At 37.9% G+C, this 17,276-nt stretch overlaps 1 protein-coding gene across 9 annotated transcripts in view; it reads left to right on the top strand.

Annotated features, from left to right (window-relative positions):
* The window catches only part of MAGI2 (membrane associated guanylate kinase, WW and PDZ domain containing 2), a 755,449-nt gene that overhangs the window by 227,573 nt on the left and 510,600 nt on the right, over nucleotides 1–17,276 (top strand). For all 9 annotated transcript variants that reach the window (XM_037389565.1, XM_037389568.1, XM_037389566.1 and 6 more), the window contains exon 2: nucleotides 2,595–2,711. In XM_037389565.1, the coding sequence (XP_037245462.1) occupies nucleotides 2,595–2,711 (117 nt within the window). The remainder of the gene's footprint in view (nucleotides 1–2,594; nucleotides 2,712–17,276) is intronic.

The following is a 17,276-nucleotide window of genomic DNA, read 5'->3' as shown; positions in this document are numbered from 1 at the left end:
TACTAGCAGTCAAGATGTTGTTACGCTTGTAATTTAAAAGGATCAGGCTGCTGAAAAGCTCAGGTACTACAGATACCTGGAAAACACATTTGGAGTGAAGTATACTTTTGACAAGCATCAGGTAAAACAACAGAGCTTTTTAGGGATGAAAAGCAGAAGAATGACAATTGGAAGGATGAATTAAAAAGATTCTATTTGCTCTTCAGGATTCTCAAACTACTTCATTTTTTACACTTGCCAGGATGTAAAATTCATTGCTTTACCAGATTCTAAAAAAAAAAGGCTGCTTATGCCCTAAGGTTTGAAAAACGTTGGGTCAGAATGACTCAAAGAAGAATATTTGGTAATAGTACATGTGCTGTCTGTAGTTCATCTGACTGCTCTTTAAACTAGCTTTGCTAATGTTGCAGTATATACTCAGATATTAAGAAAAAAATAATGTTTCCCTTTTGCTTGGAAGCTGGTAAGTTTTTTTCCTCTGCACTGTGTACAGGTTTTATTTCTGTTACAAACTTTTGCTTTTGAATCTGTATGTAACAAATAGAAGGCTATAGGTATCTCTTCTTGTAAATATATATATTTTATGCTCTAGTTCGGAATATGCAATTTGCAAAAAATATCAGGTTACTCTTTTTATTAAGTGCTTAGGAGGTTTTAGTGCATTCATTAACACATGGTGAAGTAAATGGCTGTGCTGGAAGCAAAAAGCTGTAAATAAAAAATGCACTTTGAGGGTCAGAAATCTGTGTAGGTTCCTAAACTTACTTGTGTCGTGAGTTGAATGATTCAGGTTTTTGTCAGCGGGCAGGCTACAGCTGTTGTTCTCGAGCTGGCATTTTCTGAGGCTGCCAGAAAGCATCTGCATCACTGGGCATGTCCTGTATATCAGAGTGAGAAGAGCAAGAGCTGCAGGACCTTTACTCTCTGCAGCCAGTCAGAAAGGACAGCTGATCCTGTTCAGGAGCAGAGCATCTCTCTGCAGCCTCCTCTAGCCCTCTAGCCCTCACCTCCTCTGAAATCTCATAAGAAATTGGCAGGAGTGAGGACGTTCTGGTCTGCAAACAGAGCCCGTTGCTAGAAACAATGTTAGTGGTACCAAAGTAGTAGACTAAGTGGCTTAGCTGGGATCCTGGAAGACTGGAGATCTGCATGGAAGTTCTCAGCCTCTGGGAACTGGGTACACAGGTATTTCTTTGTGTCTGTTATGAGTTGGGGCTTTTTTTTTTTTCTTCTTTTGATTATGAGAGTGTGCTGTGTTTTTGCCTTTAGCTAAACATGAGAATAATTATTTATGAGCTTTTTAAAAACCTGGAACAAAAGGTTTTGAAGTTATTGACAAAAAGCAGCAATAATAAGATTATGGACTTGTAATTGGCAGATTGATAGGAATAGCTGTAAGGAGAAATGTTTTAATTTACAGCTATTTATGCTCTGCGGTGATTTTCAAATAATTAGGTAGGGATGTTATTTGTGCCTTTTTACAGGAAAATCTTTATGCAGTGTGTCAATAAGGCTTCTTGCAAAGGTTTCAATAGCAAAAGCCGTTTGAAAAAATGTTTTAAGGTCGAATGTGTGAAGCAACAAGTTAGGGATCTATCTGCCTGCAATTTTTCTTGCTGAGAATATATGCCCAAACTCAGTGTAGTAATGATTTTCTGTATTTTTTCCTTATGTCAGAATTTCAGAGAATGAAGAAATTGAGTTATTTATAGACTTTTTTCCATAATTATAAAAATGATCCATACTCAAGGTTAAAAGAAATGTAAAAGTTTAAAGAAATGGAGAGGAACTATATCAGGACATTTTTATTAATCATGTTGGATTAGATTGATAGGCCTGCCTTTAATAGTGGAACCTGGGACAATGGGCAGTGGCTAAATAATATTTTAAGATGTTTCATCCTAAACTTGTAATGAAAGTGGCAAATAGAGGATTTTAAACTGTTTTCCCCCCATTTTTGCAGTGTTATGCTAAGGTGTTATATTAATAATGACTCTTTTCAGTAGTAGAAATAAGATGTGTACCCTTGCTTGCTATAGTACCTTTTTCAGATATGAGTACTATTAGAAATAAATAACACAAAAGATTATGTCGTATTTTATGATTTTATGATCATCAAGTACAGCTACATTTCATTCTGGTTACACTTGGACTGAAAACACCGAATGTTTCAAAGACATTTTGAACCAATATTTTTTGTTTTAATAAGCATGTGGGAAATCGGTACAAGGTCATGGGGAACATAATATGTAATAATGTATTATTTGGATATATGTGTAGGTATAATAACGACATGTTCCAGTTTTGTACAGAAAAAAAATTGATCCTACTGACTATAATCCTGTATGTATTTTCTGAACTGTACAGATTTGGCCACTTAGTTGTCATTAACTGTTTTTAACCTTTACAGTTACCAATATTAAATAACATTATACCTACTGCATGCCTTAACCAGAAAGCTCTTTGTGCTTCTGTCATCCATTGTGACAGAAACATGAAGGAAAATGAGCCACTGAGACTTTACAAGTGATTCATTGCTTCCGTCAAAGCAATATATTTTAAAATCATGCTTTCATTTGTCTTTTCCTTGACAGGAGGCATTGTTGATAAGGACCTTCGTCACTACCTCAATTTACGGTTCCAGAAGGGTTCGGTAGACCATGAGCTCCAGCAGATCATAAGAGACAATCTCTACCTCCGCACAGTGCCATGTGAGTAGGGTGGGGATGAACAAATCTATTTTCTTAGTGGCAACAGATTATTTGAATTAATGCTGCTGAGGTCATTTGTAATGTGTGAAGAGGTGGACTCTAGATGAAGCAGTCCTCCTGTAAATAGGTCTGTGGCTTGGTTCATGTGTTCTGCGTTGTTGCTGAGAAACTGAACTGTGTAATGCTGAATTAATTTCTGAAAATGCATGGTGTTTCTGAAGTTGCAGTCTTACAAGCTGTGGCTCTAGAGTAGTAATATTTTTAATTCTGCAGTTTCAGAAAGCACACATTTGAAGGAAAAGAAACCCTGAGGTTTATGGGCTGGTTAAATTGATGTCAGACAGAGAGTTTGATCTGCCTTGTGTTTAACAGTTTTATACCTTACATAATAATGCTTTGGGGTTTAGAATACAGTAGGGCAACAGAGGAAACATGTAAACTAGGAAATTTTGTTGTTTAGGTGCAGCAGGCATGGCAATCGAAGTTCATATTGCCTTGCACACATGTTCTTTTGTTGTTACATAAGTCAATGGTGTCTGTATCTGAAATGTTCTGAAACTTCTAAAATAATTTTTATAGCTATTGACATTAGCCACCTATTTCCGCAGTAGACGTGGAATTAAGCAGAGTAACGTAAGCCTTGTCTGACTGTCAGGGCTGTGTCTTTCAGAGCAGATCTACTTGGTTGACAGACAATATATCATTTAAAGTGGGTAAGTTCCATTATTCTTCCCTTATGAAATAATCACTTGGTAGACAAAAAGTGGACCTTCTAGATTAGGCAAAAAAAGAGTGCACCTTTGAACTTGCAGGCTTGACACTGGAATGATGGGCAGAGGAAGGTACACTGAGTAAATGATTGTGCTACTTACATGATAGTGAGTGAAAGCTGTGGTGTTGTGAGTGCTGGTGTACATTTTTTCTTTCATTACTTTAAAGAATGAAGCTTTGAACAGCTCCACCAAAAAACGATGCTCAGGCATTTCCCTTTTCCTTTGGAAGGTGAAGATAAATAAAGTCTTTAATTTCACAAGTTACATTAATCCCTTGATTAGAAAGGAAGGTGGAGAAAAACATTTAAAAAATATTACCTGTATGCAGAAATCAAAACCGTTACATTTATGTGAGATTTATGATGGATTAGGTTTGTCTGAAAGTGCTGAGAAACAATCACAGCTGAAGTGCAAATGCAAGTGCAAATATGCTTTTGAGATTAAATCCCACTTCTTAGGATGTCTGAGAGAGTCGTTAGCATAGGAGTATACTTACTATAGCCCCAGCATACACTTGTTAATGACAGAGATCTAGACTGAAAAGAAGGAAAACCCAACAGTATTATGACTGCTGCACAATGTAACAGATACTGTTTATTGGCAGTATGGGCATGATGCATATTTTTGGGGTTTGTTTTGTTTTTAATCAAGGCAATAATAAACTGTTTTCATTTGTCAAGTAAAACACAGGACTTAAAGAAGCAAATTTATTGTTCAAAAAGTAGCACTGCAACCATGAAGATCCCAATTTGGAACATATAAACACTGCTTTAACTTATCCATCTTCTGTGTCACTTTACATGGTTAGATTCTTAGGTTGTTATCATATTACATATTGAGCATCTTTAAGTGAGAACCAGATTTTAAAAAATAGCGTAGTAGTGCATATGACAGCAGCTGAATTGCTGGGTAAGCAGGCATATTCTTGGATAAAGTAGAAGACTCTTCAATAGTGGTGGTAGGAAAAAAAGAAAAAAATATAGTGCCCATGTGGTATATTTTCTTTGAAATTTTCTTGAAAATCCTGTGAAAGTAGCCCTTCTGAAATGTGGGAGTTAACTTATTTAAAATAAAGAAACTAAGAAATGCAGAGACGGTGATATGTGGCTAGCTAAAGAAGTTTCCATAATCATGTGAATGAAAAGGACACTTGCATATATTGCCACCCAGATATCCCCTCAATCGTAACGGCAGTTAATATTTTCTAATGAAATTTTATTCCATCTCCATCATTCATGTTTAGGAGGGAAAATGTTCTCAATGTGTTCTTTTTTTCATATAACTTAACTAGTTTTTCAATCGTGAACTTTTCAAGGGTGCTGGTATTCAATTTCCTACTTTGTATGGTCCTTTTTTTTTTAATTTAAGTTCTGTCTGTACGCTAAGAGTAATTGTTGCAATGGTTAGCCATCAAAACACTATACTTTAGAACAGGTAGAGAGATTTCTTTAGTATGCAGCAGTAATATTTAACTGACTATAGCCCTTGCCCACAAACTCACATAATGAGTACAGACTAACCATGTGCTTATTACAGATCTTGCAACAGATGCCATAAGAGCAAAAGCAGCGCTCTATTTGCTCAAATTCTTGTGCAGACAAATATATAGAGAAAGCCAACTGCAGGCAACGTATTTTATTTCCAGTGACAAGGTTGTAACACAATGTCGTGGTTTAACCCCCGCCGTCAACCCAGCCCCAGGCAGCCGCTCGCTCACTGCCCCACAGTGGGATGGGAAGAGGGTTGGAAGAGTAAAAATGGGAAAACTCGTGGGCTGAGATAAAGACAGTTTAATAGGTAAAGCAAAAGCTGCACACAGACAAAGCAAAACAAGGAATTCATTCACCATTGCCCATCCATGGGCAGGTGGGTGTTGAGCCACCTCCAGGGAAGCCGGGCTCCGTCACATGTAACAGTTACTCAGGAAGACAAACGCCATAATGCTGAATGTCCCCCCTTCCTCCTTCTTCCCCCAGTTTACATATTGAGCATGACGTGCTATGGTATGGAACATCCCTTTGGCTGGTTCGGGCAGCTGTCCTGGCTGTGTCCCCTCCCAGTGTCCCGTGCCCCCCCAGCCCTCTCGCTGGCCGGGCCCCAGAAACTGAAAAGTCCTTGGCTTGGTACAGACACCACCCAGCAACAGCCAAACCATCCGTGTGCCACCAACGGTGTCCTCACACCACATCCAAAGCACAGCGCTGCACCAGCTGCTAAGGAGGAAATTAACTCCATCCCAGCTGAAACCAGGACACATAAAGAGGAAAAGAATCTGAAAACTTGGTGGCAAACTTTTCTCTTTAAAAATGCACCTACAATTTTTCCTCAGTTATAGAAGTATAATTGCAAGTGAAACTAAGAGAACCTTTATAAAAAAGTCTTTGACCTTGAGTTTTTACTGTCCTTTGCATTTTGTTCAGGCTGACAGCACTGGCCCTAGCAGCACAGTGGGCATAGCTACTGGTTTCTCAGCCTTCTCGGTTAGACTAAGACATCTTTCACTTACATTAAATGAGTGAGTATCCTCTGTGAAACTAGGAAGCAGAGAACTAAATTCACACCTGTTTCAAATCAGAATAAGCCAAATGTAGTTAGGACAGGGAAACCAGTGCTTTACTGGATAAGAATTTGGATTGTACTTGATACCAGTGTACGTCCCTGCATGCAACAAAGAATGGAAGAGCCAAAAACACATGAAATGAGGATAATGGATCAATTCTGCCCTTGGAAATTGTGGCCAGTGTGGATGGGATGAATCAGTTGGGGTTTTGATCCTTACATTTCTCTATTTTTACTAATGCAGTGCCACTTTCTACCAAATTAGAAATGACCATGTAACCCTAAAAGTCAAATGCTACCTTCCATAAGCGGTTGCAGTTCTCGGTGCCATATGAAATTGATTTTCCTTGCATTGTCAATAGAAATTACACGCATATATCCCAGGGCTGAATGTGCGATTGTATTTGCAGCAGTCGGGATGCAACCGTTAACTAGCTCTGTCCCTAGAGCTGTGTGCCAGCAGTAATGAAACTGATACATAAACAAGAAAATGAAGAAAAAGTTCAGTTAATTTGAAACTGAGTTAGAAAAGCAATAAAGCTTCCAGCAGACAAGGTCAAGAAAATGGAAGTTTTTTGAAGATACAGTATATAATATAATATAGATAGAAATAATATAAAAGAAAATGTGCACTTAAGAAGGAAGGCTGGACAGTGGTTTTCTGTCAGGGCACAGCTCTTGCTTTAAAGCAGGCAGGAGGACTGGACTTCAAGTGTTGGGAAACCAAAAAGTAACACAGATGAGAAATATGCTGAGCATCTCAGGGGAAAATGAAAAATTACAAAAGAGGGAAAGAAAGGTGCACAGTTTTCCAGGTTCAGAAGACCTGACTGAAGTTTGTCTCGTGCATTTTCTTCCCTGTTTTCTGTTGTGTGGGTTTTTAGCATAGTTTGCGCACCTTAAAACTTATTCCTGAAGTTATCTAGGAGCACTGACCATTGAAGTTCTCCAACAGTACAGAAATACAGCCATAAGAAGTGGCAGTTGTTAAACACAGGTAAGCAGTATCTGACACTCTCTGTCCAAGTCCAGGGATCTGGAGAAAGGCCAAGAAACATATGTAAGACTCTGAATGCCAGAGGCAGACAACAACTTAGTCATGCTGCACCTTCTACTTGGTAATGCTCTTGGCGAACTGCAGTTGCCATGTGGACAACCAGCTTTCCATTCTTCACTGACGTGAGGAGGGATAGCAATAACTTTGTGTCATTGCAGGAATAAAGCTTTAGGGGAGTACATGACAGGAAAGCAGTTTTGGTAGTGACAGTCATGGTCAGACCTGTCTCCTTTGATACGTCCTTCCAAGCAATTGCAAATTACATTTCTTTAAGAGCTGGCAAAATAGTGGAGCTGTGGTTGAAAATAGAGTCTGTATGCTTCCTTTGAGACCGGGAATATGAAATGATAGTGGAAGACATTGACTTCTTACAGTGCTGTTTAATCACAATGACAAGCTGATTCAGAAAAGTAAAACATCATCTATTAATCTGAAGAGATCCTCTGGGATATAACCTCAGATTGACAGTAGCTGAGGTGAATGACTCTATTCCACTACACCGATTTACTCCAGTGGAGGATGTAGCCCTGAAATGCATCCTCCACAGTGATAATGTGAAAGAATTAAAACAAAAAAAAAAAAAGGGTGGGTGGGTGGGTAAAAAAGTTATGGGGATGAGGAAGTTTCTTTCCTAGTCTTTGTGTTCAGATAAAAATAACGGTGAAAGAATGGAGAGAACTGGGTGTGTGGCTGAGGCTTACTGCAGTGGATAATGGAGTATTACTATTAACACAGAAGTCTTGGAGGAGGGATGGTTTATTTGAGACATTTGTCAGCAATGTAGGAAAAAAAGGTTCTGTTTGTGACTCAGCCTGTGCTATACGTGAGTGACCACAGGCAAGAAATGCAGTCATTCTGTGCTGCAGTTCCCCACGTACCAAACAGTGATAATAATTACTTCTTTTGCTTAGTTTGCCTATTGACGTTATGATTCCTCTGTGTTAGGTGAATATAGTTAACGCACTGAACCGGAAATATGAAACCTTTGAACAATTAATATCCTTCCTTTCTGCTGTGACTTCTTATTTTTATTCATCTTCCATGAATAATTAGACTTTGGGGTCATTCAGAGTGACTTTAAGAGCCTCATTTTCAAATATGGTTTTGTTCTGTTCTGTTTTAGTATAATCGGATCTATGTATAAACAAATTTAACCTACATGCTGCAGTATTGTCTGTGTGTTGTTGAAGTGTTCTATGTTACAGCATGCTTCTTTTTATTGTCTAGTTCTCTTGCCAGAAGAGAAAGTATATGCAGTGGTTATTATTTTTTTTCTGGACTTTTGTTTGTCATGTATGGCAAAGCTAGTTCCATACCATAGTGAGATAATGAAGTTGATAAAATGTGTTTCTACTTGAAGTATAAAGTGTGGCGGGGTGGCGAGACACTTAGAGAATTCACTCCACACTTTCAGCCCTGGAGAAATTTCCATCTACAAAAGGAGCAAGGTCTTTCCCTCTGGCAGAGAAATGTATTATATTAGGGAACCACAGTCATTCGTGGTCATCTTCATGGGTACTAATCAGAAGTAAGAAACTTCTGGGTGCGTGTATTGTGGTTTGATGAAGCTTTCCTCCCTGGGGTTAGAGCTAGTAGGTGTATCATAGCTTGCGTTAGTTCTAATACCTTTCATATTGGTCACTATAACAAGAGAGTGACAATGATGAGTAAATACTGAAGGATATCACAGTTACATACCCAGATTTTCATCTCAGGTTTCTGAGTTTCAAGCTGAGGAAAGACTTGCAGAAGTGGGCAATAACTGTGTATTGGTGAGGGTGCACCCAACTCTCTGTGTGTGTAGTTCTGCCACTCTGAATAAGGATGCAAGATATATTTGACTGATCTATGAGTGGACAAATATGAGGCCTTTCAAGTTTTGTTTGTAAAATACTTCCTTCCTCCTCTAAAAAGTATATAGCCAAGAGCATTCAAAGGGAAATGTGTGAAAGAGACTTGCCAGTGGTTTCATATATTTTTCTTATAAGTTTCTTCAGTGTCAAAAGTTTCTTTAAAGGGTGGAAATTCAGCGCACAGCGTTGTTCTTAAAATAAAGCAAATCAGGAAGTCCAGATATTGTCAATTAAAAGATCTGCCAGTTTGACATCATATGGTACTAATGTTAGGATAAAACAACCTGTGCTTAGCACACCATACTGTCAAGAAATGTCTACATCACTGGAAATAACAGTACCTAACTTTAATGACTACTTTATTCTTTCAGACAGTCTTAGTTATTGCTTAGACTTGTCTTTGATGGCTCAGAATAGAACAATGCAGAGCTCTGGGGAAATGTTCTTGTTGTTGTGTATCTAACGGAGCACACCTTCAAGATGTATTTAAAATGGAAACATTGGCATGCATATTCAGCCTTTTTTGTACCTCAAGCAAAATTAAACAAAATCAGGTAATTACATGAGATGAGGGCCCTGCTGTGCTATATGCAGCACATCCACGTGTACCAGAAGATGATGATGAGGTCACTGCTTCAAATAACTGACAGCCTAAATAAGAGGCAAAGAACAGTTGACAAATAAACCCACTGCACAGGCAGTGCCTGGGTTGACTTGCATGAGGTGTAGTGATTCACCTGGTGCCCACAGACCTTGGTTTCTTCTTCACTACATTTAGGATTCCTAATTACCTCCTAGAAGTGTACACCGTACACTGATCTGTTTCTGTGCAGACACGGGGAATGTCTGGTTAAAAGAGATTGGCTTATGTGTCTTTGTATTGACTTTTCTGTTGTGGTTTTATGGGGCTTTTTATCTGTTTCAGAGCAAGGTGGTAAAGGTTACAGTCGGTACTGTGCTGTCCCTCAGTCGGGGGCACAAAGTATTGCTGAGGGTCAGAGCGTGTGTGGGCTGCGGGCACTGCACTGCCATCGGTGGGAAGCAGCGGATGAAGAGAAAACCAAAGAAAAAAAAAAACAGGTTTGGGGTATTTATTTATTTATCAACGTGAATTATGATATTTAATTAAGATGTAGGATAAACAGATGCCTGAACTATAAATAGCAATGCTCCTAGAAAATACAGTACTGTTAGTCCTGAGAGAGAAAACATTTAATTTCTGCCACCTTTTCTCAGAAATTTCTCAGCTCTACATACTGAGGACATCGACTCTCAGCTATTCTGTGACTAATATATCTGGTTTAAATACTTTAAAATAAAAGGTATCCAAAGAAAATAAATACCGTTCAAGGCAAAGGGGAGATGGAATGTGTCTGATGTGGTGTAATTGCAGTATGAAGTGAGAAGACATAACGAAACGAAGAGCAGGAGTTGTGTGCCACTTAAGATATTACAGCTTGAATGTCCCATAAAAGTTGTATGAAGACATTAGGATATCTTCATTGGCTATACAGTTAGAACAGCTTGTGTTTCTCTGAGATTCTTGCACCCAAATCACATCTGTAAGAAACTGAGACTGCTAATTCTGTCCCCAACTCCCATTCTTCCCACTCTTTCATTCCCTCCTTTCTGTTCCCTTAAACACTGTGCTTTTCTCTCCCATTTTCAAAATCAAATCATCCAAAATCAGTACATCAGTAATTTTTTTTATATATATATATATATATATACACTGCAGCACCAATATAAGTTATTCTGTAACAGGTAATCTGATGCGCTGCCAGAGGGAACATTGATATAATACCACTAAAGTCACCAGAAGTTTTGAAGTTTTTACAGGGGGGGAGTGGTGGCTGGGAGATAAGGCAGGAAAAAGTTACGGCATTGCAAATTTGACCTTTTTAAAGCAGTTTTTCTACAAAAGTATATCACATTTCTTAAGTTAACTGGCATGTGATGTAAAAAATAATGTCTGGTAAGAAGCTTCGGTTGCTAATCATATCTATCTGTAATTATTTATGTGTGATATAACACATGCATAATGCCAGATGAGAAGTTCAGTTGTGATATTAGTGATAATTGCCCCCAAGAATCGATCCATTTTCTTTAAACTTTGAGGAGGCTTTCTAGTATTGCAAAATGAGTTCTCTAATTCACATAACTAAAGGATAGTGGCAGTTGTAAATGAATTTTGATGATAGCACTAATCTTATTGATTACTTGAGAACTAGCAGGAAACTGGAGGGCCAGTAGCATAAATCTGATAAAGTACCTTGTCTCTGCAGAACAAGAACAGCAAATAATAGAGGAGGCCACAATTACCTTATTTTACAAGTACAAGTCATAGCTCTGGACTCGCCTAAAGCAGCTCTAAGTCTGGGTAGGGACTAGATCACCCTATGACAGTAGGCTTTTCCAGCCTCAAGGTCTTAAATGACCTTAGATAGACCTTTTTCATGAAATAACAAAATTATCTTTGAAATTATGATACTTACAGATATGATTAACAGAAGGTCCAGCATTATTGAATGTAAGTATTCCTATGATTTCTAAACCATTTTTTATTTACTACATGATCTTTCTGAACTGTCTTCTTGATATTAAAAGATTTTAAAATATATCCTGTAGATAAATTTAGCTTCCATCTGCAGTCAAATAGGTCAAAAAATTGATTATTTTTTTTTCTTGAGGGAAGCCGAGGTACTTTACATAAAGGCAGAAGCTCATGCCAGATTGTACAAGTTTTATGATAAAGCATGGATAATGCAATTCACCTGGGAACATTAGAACTGCTTAGACTGAAGTTGCCTCAAAAAGCTTCTTCATTTTGGAACTTTTCATGTCTTTGGATGACCTTTGGTTTTATTGCCTTTCTTAGTATCATGTAAAGCTTTTTTTTTTTTTTCCTTGATCCTCATTGTCTTCTCTCAGTCTCATTCTATAGAAGACAAACTGTCAGACAAACAGGTAATCTTTACTTGGTGACTTTCATCTGAAGAACAATGGGACAGTGAACATGGAGCACCAACAGCTGATCCTAGAAATTCAGAACAATAGCAACACAACTAAAAGAACAGGACTAGAAGAACAGGAGTTAAGTAAAACAGTCAATATTCAGAACTGGGTCACCAAATTAAGCTACTAAATCCATATTTGCATCATTGAATAAAAAGGTCCAGCATGAATTTTGGCAGGGTGTTCTTTTGTTTTTCTCTTCTGGGGCTTTCATCTACAATCACACAAAAGAAAATCAGCGATAGTGAGGATGGGCTTCCTGGTGAATAGATCATCCGGTGCATAATGAGCAATGCATGTGGATTGTTAAGCAGTTGGCCAAGTTTGGGTTCACCAAATGACCAGCTTGCTCACATCTGTGTCTCTGAAGTGTGCCTGCCATTCAGTAGCCTCCTTACACCGACTGGAGCCCAGGTCTTTGCTGATTTGTTTGGACTCCATGCTCTATGCCACAATTACACAACTGAGGCTACTGTAAAGGTTTTTTCAGGCTTTGAGATTTTTGTCATGCCCCTACCTTTAGAGAACAAGGTACCCCTTGTTCATATCTTCTGTGTCTTATGAAAAAAGAATTTCAAAACTTCTGTGCATGTTAGACCAAGGTCAAAGGACTAGTGCCTCTGGTGGCACCGTGGTTTTAGATTCAAAAGTAGCCTGGCTATAATACATACTTTTGAGGAAAAAAGTAAAATAGAGAATGAAGATTAAAGATGTGCTTTTTAACATCTGATAGTGAATAAAACTTTGGTTTCACCACTTAGGGGTGAGATTAAATTATAATTTACTGGTGGGAAACTGTTTTGAGGACAACTCTTTTCTGCAAGTCCTTTCCTTTTTATTTCCCTTCATCTTGTGGGTACTGATGCCCTGTTTATGTCCCATGACAGTTTGTCACAACTTTATAATACTCCTGTATCTCGAGGTTTTGATTCTACCCAATGAACTTTTCTTTTCTCAATTTATTACTGTTATTAAAACATCAACCTCTTGACTAGCTATCAATCTAATATGGATTGTTCCAATCATTCTGTCAAATTTATTTCAATTATTCTGAATAGGCAAATGTTGTTACTGTGGAGACAGCAGAAATATATTTTGGTTTAAAAAAATAGTTATAATAATGCAGAAGTTCCAGATTGTATTTCAAATGAAAGCAGTGATCTGGATTTAAATGCAGAACACTGTTGTAATTTCAGTTTTAAAATTCTTGGGTTTGAATTTTAAAAGGTTGGCATGGACCATATATAAAAGGGCCTGGGAGACAACAACATGCTTCCCAGTTAAGAGATTAGTATCAGATTTCACGGTAATAAATTATATGTGCCATTATTTTATCAATGTATTTCCTTTGTATCTCTGTTGAAAATAATCAGTAATACATGCGATGTGTTGCTAAGATACTTTCACATTGTTCACAAGAAGGGTGGATCGTTTTCTATGTAGGCAAGAATGAAATTCGCTGCAGGCTGCTGACGGTGCAGGCACTACGTGCGTTCTAGTGGTCTTTAGCTAATGACAGAACGCACACCACCACTCATTTCAAGTCATTTGTATTTTCTGATTACCATTTTTGGTTTTGACAGACTAATAAGCTTTCTTTTTCAACTCATCTTGATACGATGCGAGTTCTTCAACTTGTATTGGTACCGACTTGACTGGATGCTTGACCTGTCATTCTGTTTGGCATTTGTTAATCTTAGAGAAAAATAGAAATGTTAGGGTTCCCCCAGGCCCCCACAAGCTTTAAATTGAAAATACACTAGCCTTTCTTGCAAAAATAGAATTTTTTTATTTTTTATTCTCTGATGAATTTGTGGAGCACTTCACGGAAAGTTTGATCACAGGTGTGTCAGGAGTCATGCAGTAAAGCTCTGTCCTGCTATAATTCCCTCATTTCACAGAAAAATTCAATTGGCAAATACATGGTGCACTCCTTCTTGAAAAGCTCTTAGAATCCGGAGAATAGCCAGTCATCCTGTGACCTAGAATTTTTGGAACATGTAAACTATGGTAGCATTCAAAATGGTGATTTGGCAAGATTTCCTTTCAGAAGCTGTTTTTACATAAGATTTCCTGGTAGAAGTAGCAGCAGCAGCATCTGTTTAAAAAAAAGGGAAAAAAAAAGAAAACAAGAAAAAAAAAATCTTGTTAGTTTGGAGATGTTCTGCATTGTCTTACACTAACAAGTTGAGTGATTCTGAGCCACTGCAGGTTCTGTTTGCTTGTGGCGTTATCAGCACTACCTACATTTGCTGACGGGGCTTGCATTGCTGGTGTAGCAGCTCTTTTCCCTCCACAGTTTTGGGTACCACATGCATGAAGAGCTGGGCTACTACGTTTTCATTCTACTTATGCAAAACCTCCCTGTAGCTGTTCTGTTCTGTGCAGTCTCATATAATAAAAAGGCTTTCCCTTTTTTGCCCTGCCGGAGGGAGCAATTGGGAAAAAGAGGATATTGGGAACGCATCTCTGTACAGTGCTATTACACAGTTGTTGACGTTTTCAGTTAATAGTTGCAATATACACAAGTTAGCACAACTTGGTGCAAAGCCCCTCAGTCATTGTGCTGCTTCTCCTGATTGCTCCGTGCTTTGCTCAACTGCACTCATGAGGCCCAGCTAACTGCATACTCTTTCTATTCTTCATGTCTGAATAGAAACTATGTGCGAAAGATGGCAAAATCATTCCATGTGCATGAGTGCAGGTAATCTAAAGCATCATGGGCAGACTGAGGCTCTTCCAGTTGTTTTACAGCTTTTTGCAAGGAATTAATCTTGCACTAATAGAAATACTTGGTTATACCATATCTGTGGAGTGCACATTTTATCATTCATCATTAAGCCCATGTACCTATATATTGCCAACATCAGTACCTGACCATTCTTATTTTCTTATGAATACCTCTGATATAAGAAGCGTAAAGCAGAAGATAATACTCTGCATGTTAATTCCATCTTGTACTGTTATCTAATCAGAATAACATAGAATAATATGGGTTGCAATTGCATTTTTCAGATGAAAATTAAAAAAAAAATTGAAGTAGAGGCAACAAAGAGAATCTTTAATTAAAGAAGATGATGCTAATACAGTACTAAAATTTGGGAGGTGCTAGGGTATATTAAAAATAGGTTAAAAGCATTCAGATTCTTCAATTGTGTCTGAATTGGCCTATCACATGCACTTAGTGGCCAACACTACCAGAATCCTGCTGTGAAGAAGCTGGTATTGTTGCAGCTAAAACAACATCTTGGTAGTATATACAGCTTACAGTTCAATGTTTCCATGTGTCTGAACAGAATGAAATAAGGATGTATTTGATTGTACGTCAAAAACTGCCATAGTTGCCTGAAGCCATCATTCTTATTCATACTCCATTTACTTTATATTTCCATAGAAATGTAACGGACCTCTGGGTTAGAACCACAGACAGATATGGGTAGGTTTAGGTAGGCTTGTGGGTCTTGTCTGTATCTGTGGTCATCAAAATCTATGTGCTTTTGTCATCTAGTCTTACAGAGAAATGAAATTCTTAGTTGCTTAAGTTTTCATCAGTACAAGTACTTAAGCACACATAACACTGATCTGCAGAGTCACGTGAATGTCCTAGCTCATGTCAGGATTGATTCTATTAAGGCAAACATTCAGGTCCCCCAAGGAGCATGTTTTCTAAATGTTCATGTAAAATAAAGCAGGAACCGTACAAAGCACAGAAGTAGTAATTAATTTTGTTTGAAAAAAATGCTGGTGGAGGGAAGAGAGAAACACCCTATCTTGTTGACTCAATATTACTAAAACCCTGGCTGACTCTCTGCTCAGCAAGCTGGTGGTTTGGTGTCTGACTCCAAGACTTCAGCAACTAGGCAGGGAAAAGATGCTTATGACTGGAGGTTGAAGGTGTTACATAGGTGAGAGAAGGTGGTTTGCACTAAAGCTAATGCCCAGGTGATGGAACTTTTGTAAGTCTAGTCCATACAAGTACCAAGGCTCTTTCCCAAATACACCTCAAGGTTTATGTCCTGTAGATAATCTAGTACAGCTGCCTTCTCAAGGATAGGATAAAAATCAGGCTGGTTTCATATCTCTCTCTTTCTCTTCTTTCCTTCTAAGTCCTGTAAGGAGATGGTGAAACGTACAGCTGAGTCATTTTACTATTCAGGGTTTAATTCAAGGAATATGTCAAATAATGTAGAGTTCCATATTGATTACCAAAAGCTATGGGGCAGGGTTTTTTTTCCCTTGTTCATCATATAGAAAGGGGATAGCTATATGTTCGCTAATTTGTATCTTTGTGTCCTTCAAAAATAAATTCAATTTCCTATAGTGCTTCAAAACTTGCCATGAGATCCTCGCTCAGTTTTATCTATGATGCAAATGCATCTGTACCTTCATCAAGGTTTGTGCACCAACTCACTACTATTTAAATACACAGTTAAAATTGTACTGACTCAGAAACATGGCAATTTGAGCCAGAAACAATTTAACTGGTCTGGATTTTAAAGCTGTTGGAGAATAGCTGTCGTTCTGGTTTTGTACTTTATGTTCTGGAAAAGAGAGGTGAATTTTGGAGAAAGTCCTTCCTTTCATCATCTTCACAAGAAGAGTGCGTTTAATTACTCCTGTTCTTTCCTGTCATTATCTTCAATTTGCATCTCCTAACTCTGATATGTCTGGTCAGCTTTTGTAGAGATTTTTAATTTTTAGACTCTTCTGAGTAAGGTGCAAGATTATTTATGGCCTGGATCAGAGCTGTTCATTCTGAACCGCAGAAAAGAAGTGGAAGAAAGGCCAGGATATCTGAGGGATTCAGTGGTGACCATGCTTCCACCAGCTTCTGTTTTTTCCCAAAAATATTTGAAGTCCGTGAGGCACTGTGTTGCTAAGAGCTTTTTTGCCTAGTAAGTTGAGGAAGATATACAAGCTCTACACTTTAAAGAATTTATTTCTGTTAAGTAGTTCCTATTTTATTAAAATTCTTTTAGAAGATCTGAAAAAGCCATATAGTCTAAAAGAAAAGAGAAGGCTTCTGCAAGATGCAATTATACTGTCTCTCTTTGTCCCTCTTTTATTAAACGTAGAAGACTTTGGCAACAATAATAAACATAAGAAAATGTTAGTTATTGTGTAATCCTCCATTAGCATCATAAAAGAGAATTCTGAATAAAGATTAAAGTTTTTTTTTTTTTAAAAACCCTGTTACAGATTGAAGTTCTCCCTTCTACAAAAGAAGGAACCTTTAAAGGAGATAAGCATAAAGGAAAATAGAAAAGATAAAGTAGAAGGGTTTGTTATAAAAACAAAATGCTTCTTG

This window comes from Falco rusticolus, chromosome 5 (genome assembly GCF_015220075.1).
Source record: "Falco rusticolus isolate bFalRus1 chromosome 5, bFalRus1.pri, whole genome shotgun sequence".
Classification (NCBI taxonomy): Eukaryota; Metazoa; Chordata; class Aves; order Falconiformes; family Falconidae; genus Falco; species Falco rusticolus.
This window is presented reverse-complemented; position numbering and strand designations above follow the sequence as displayed.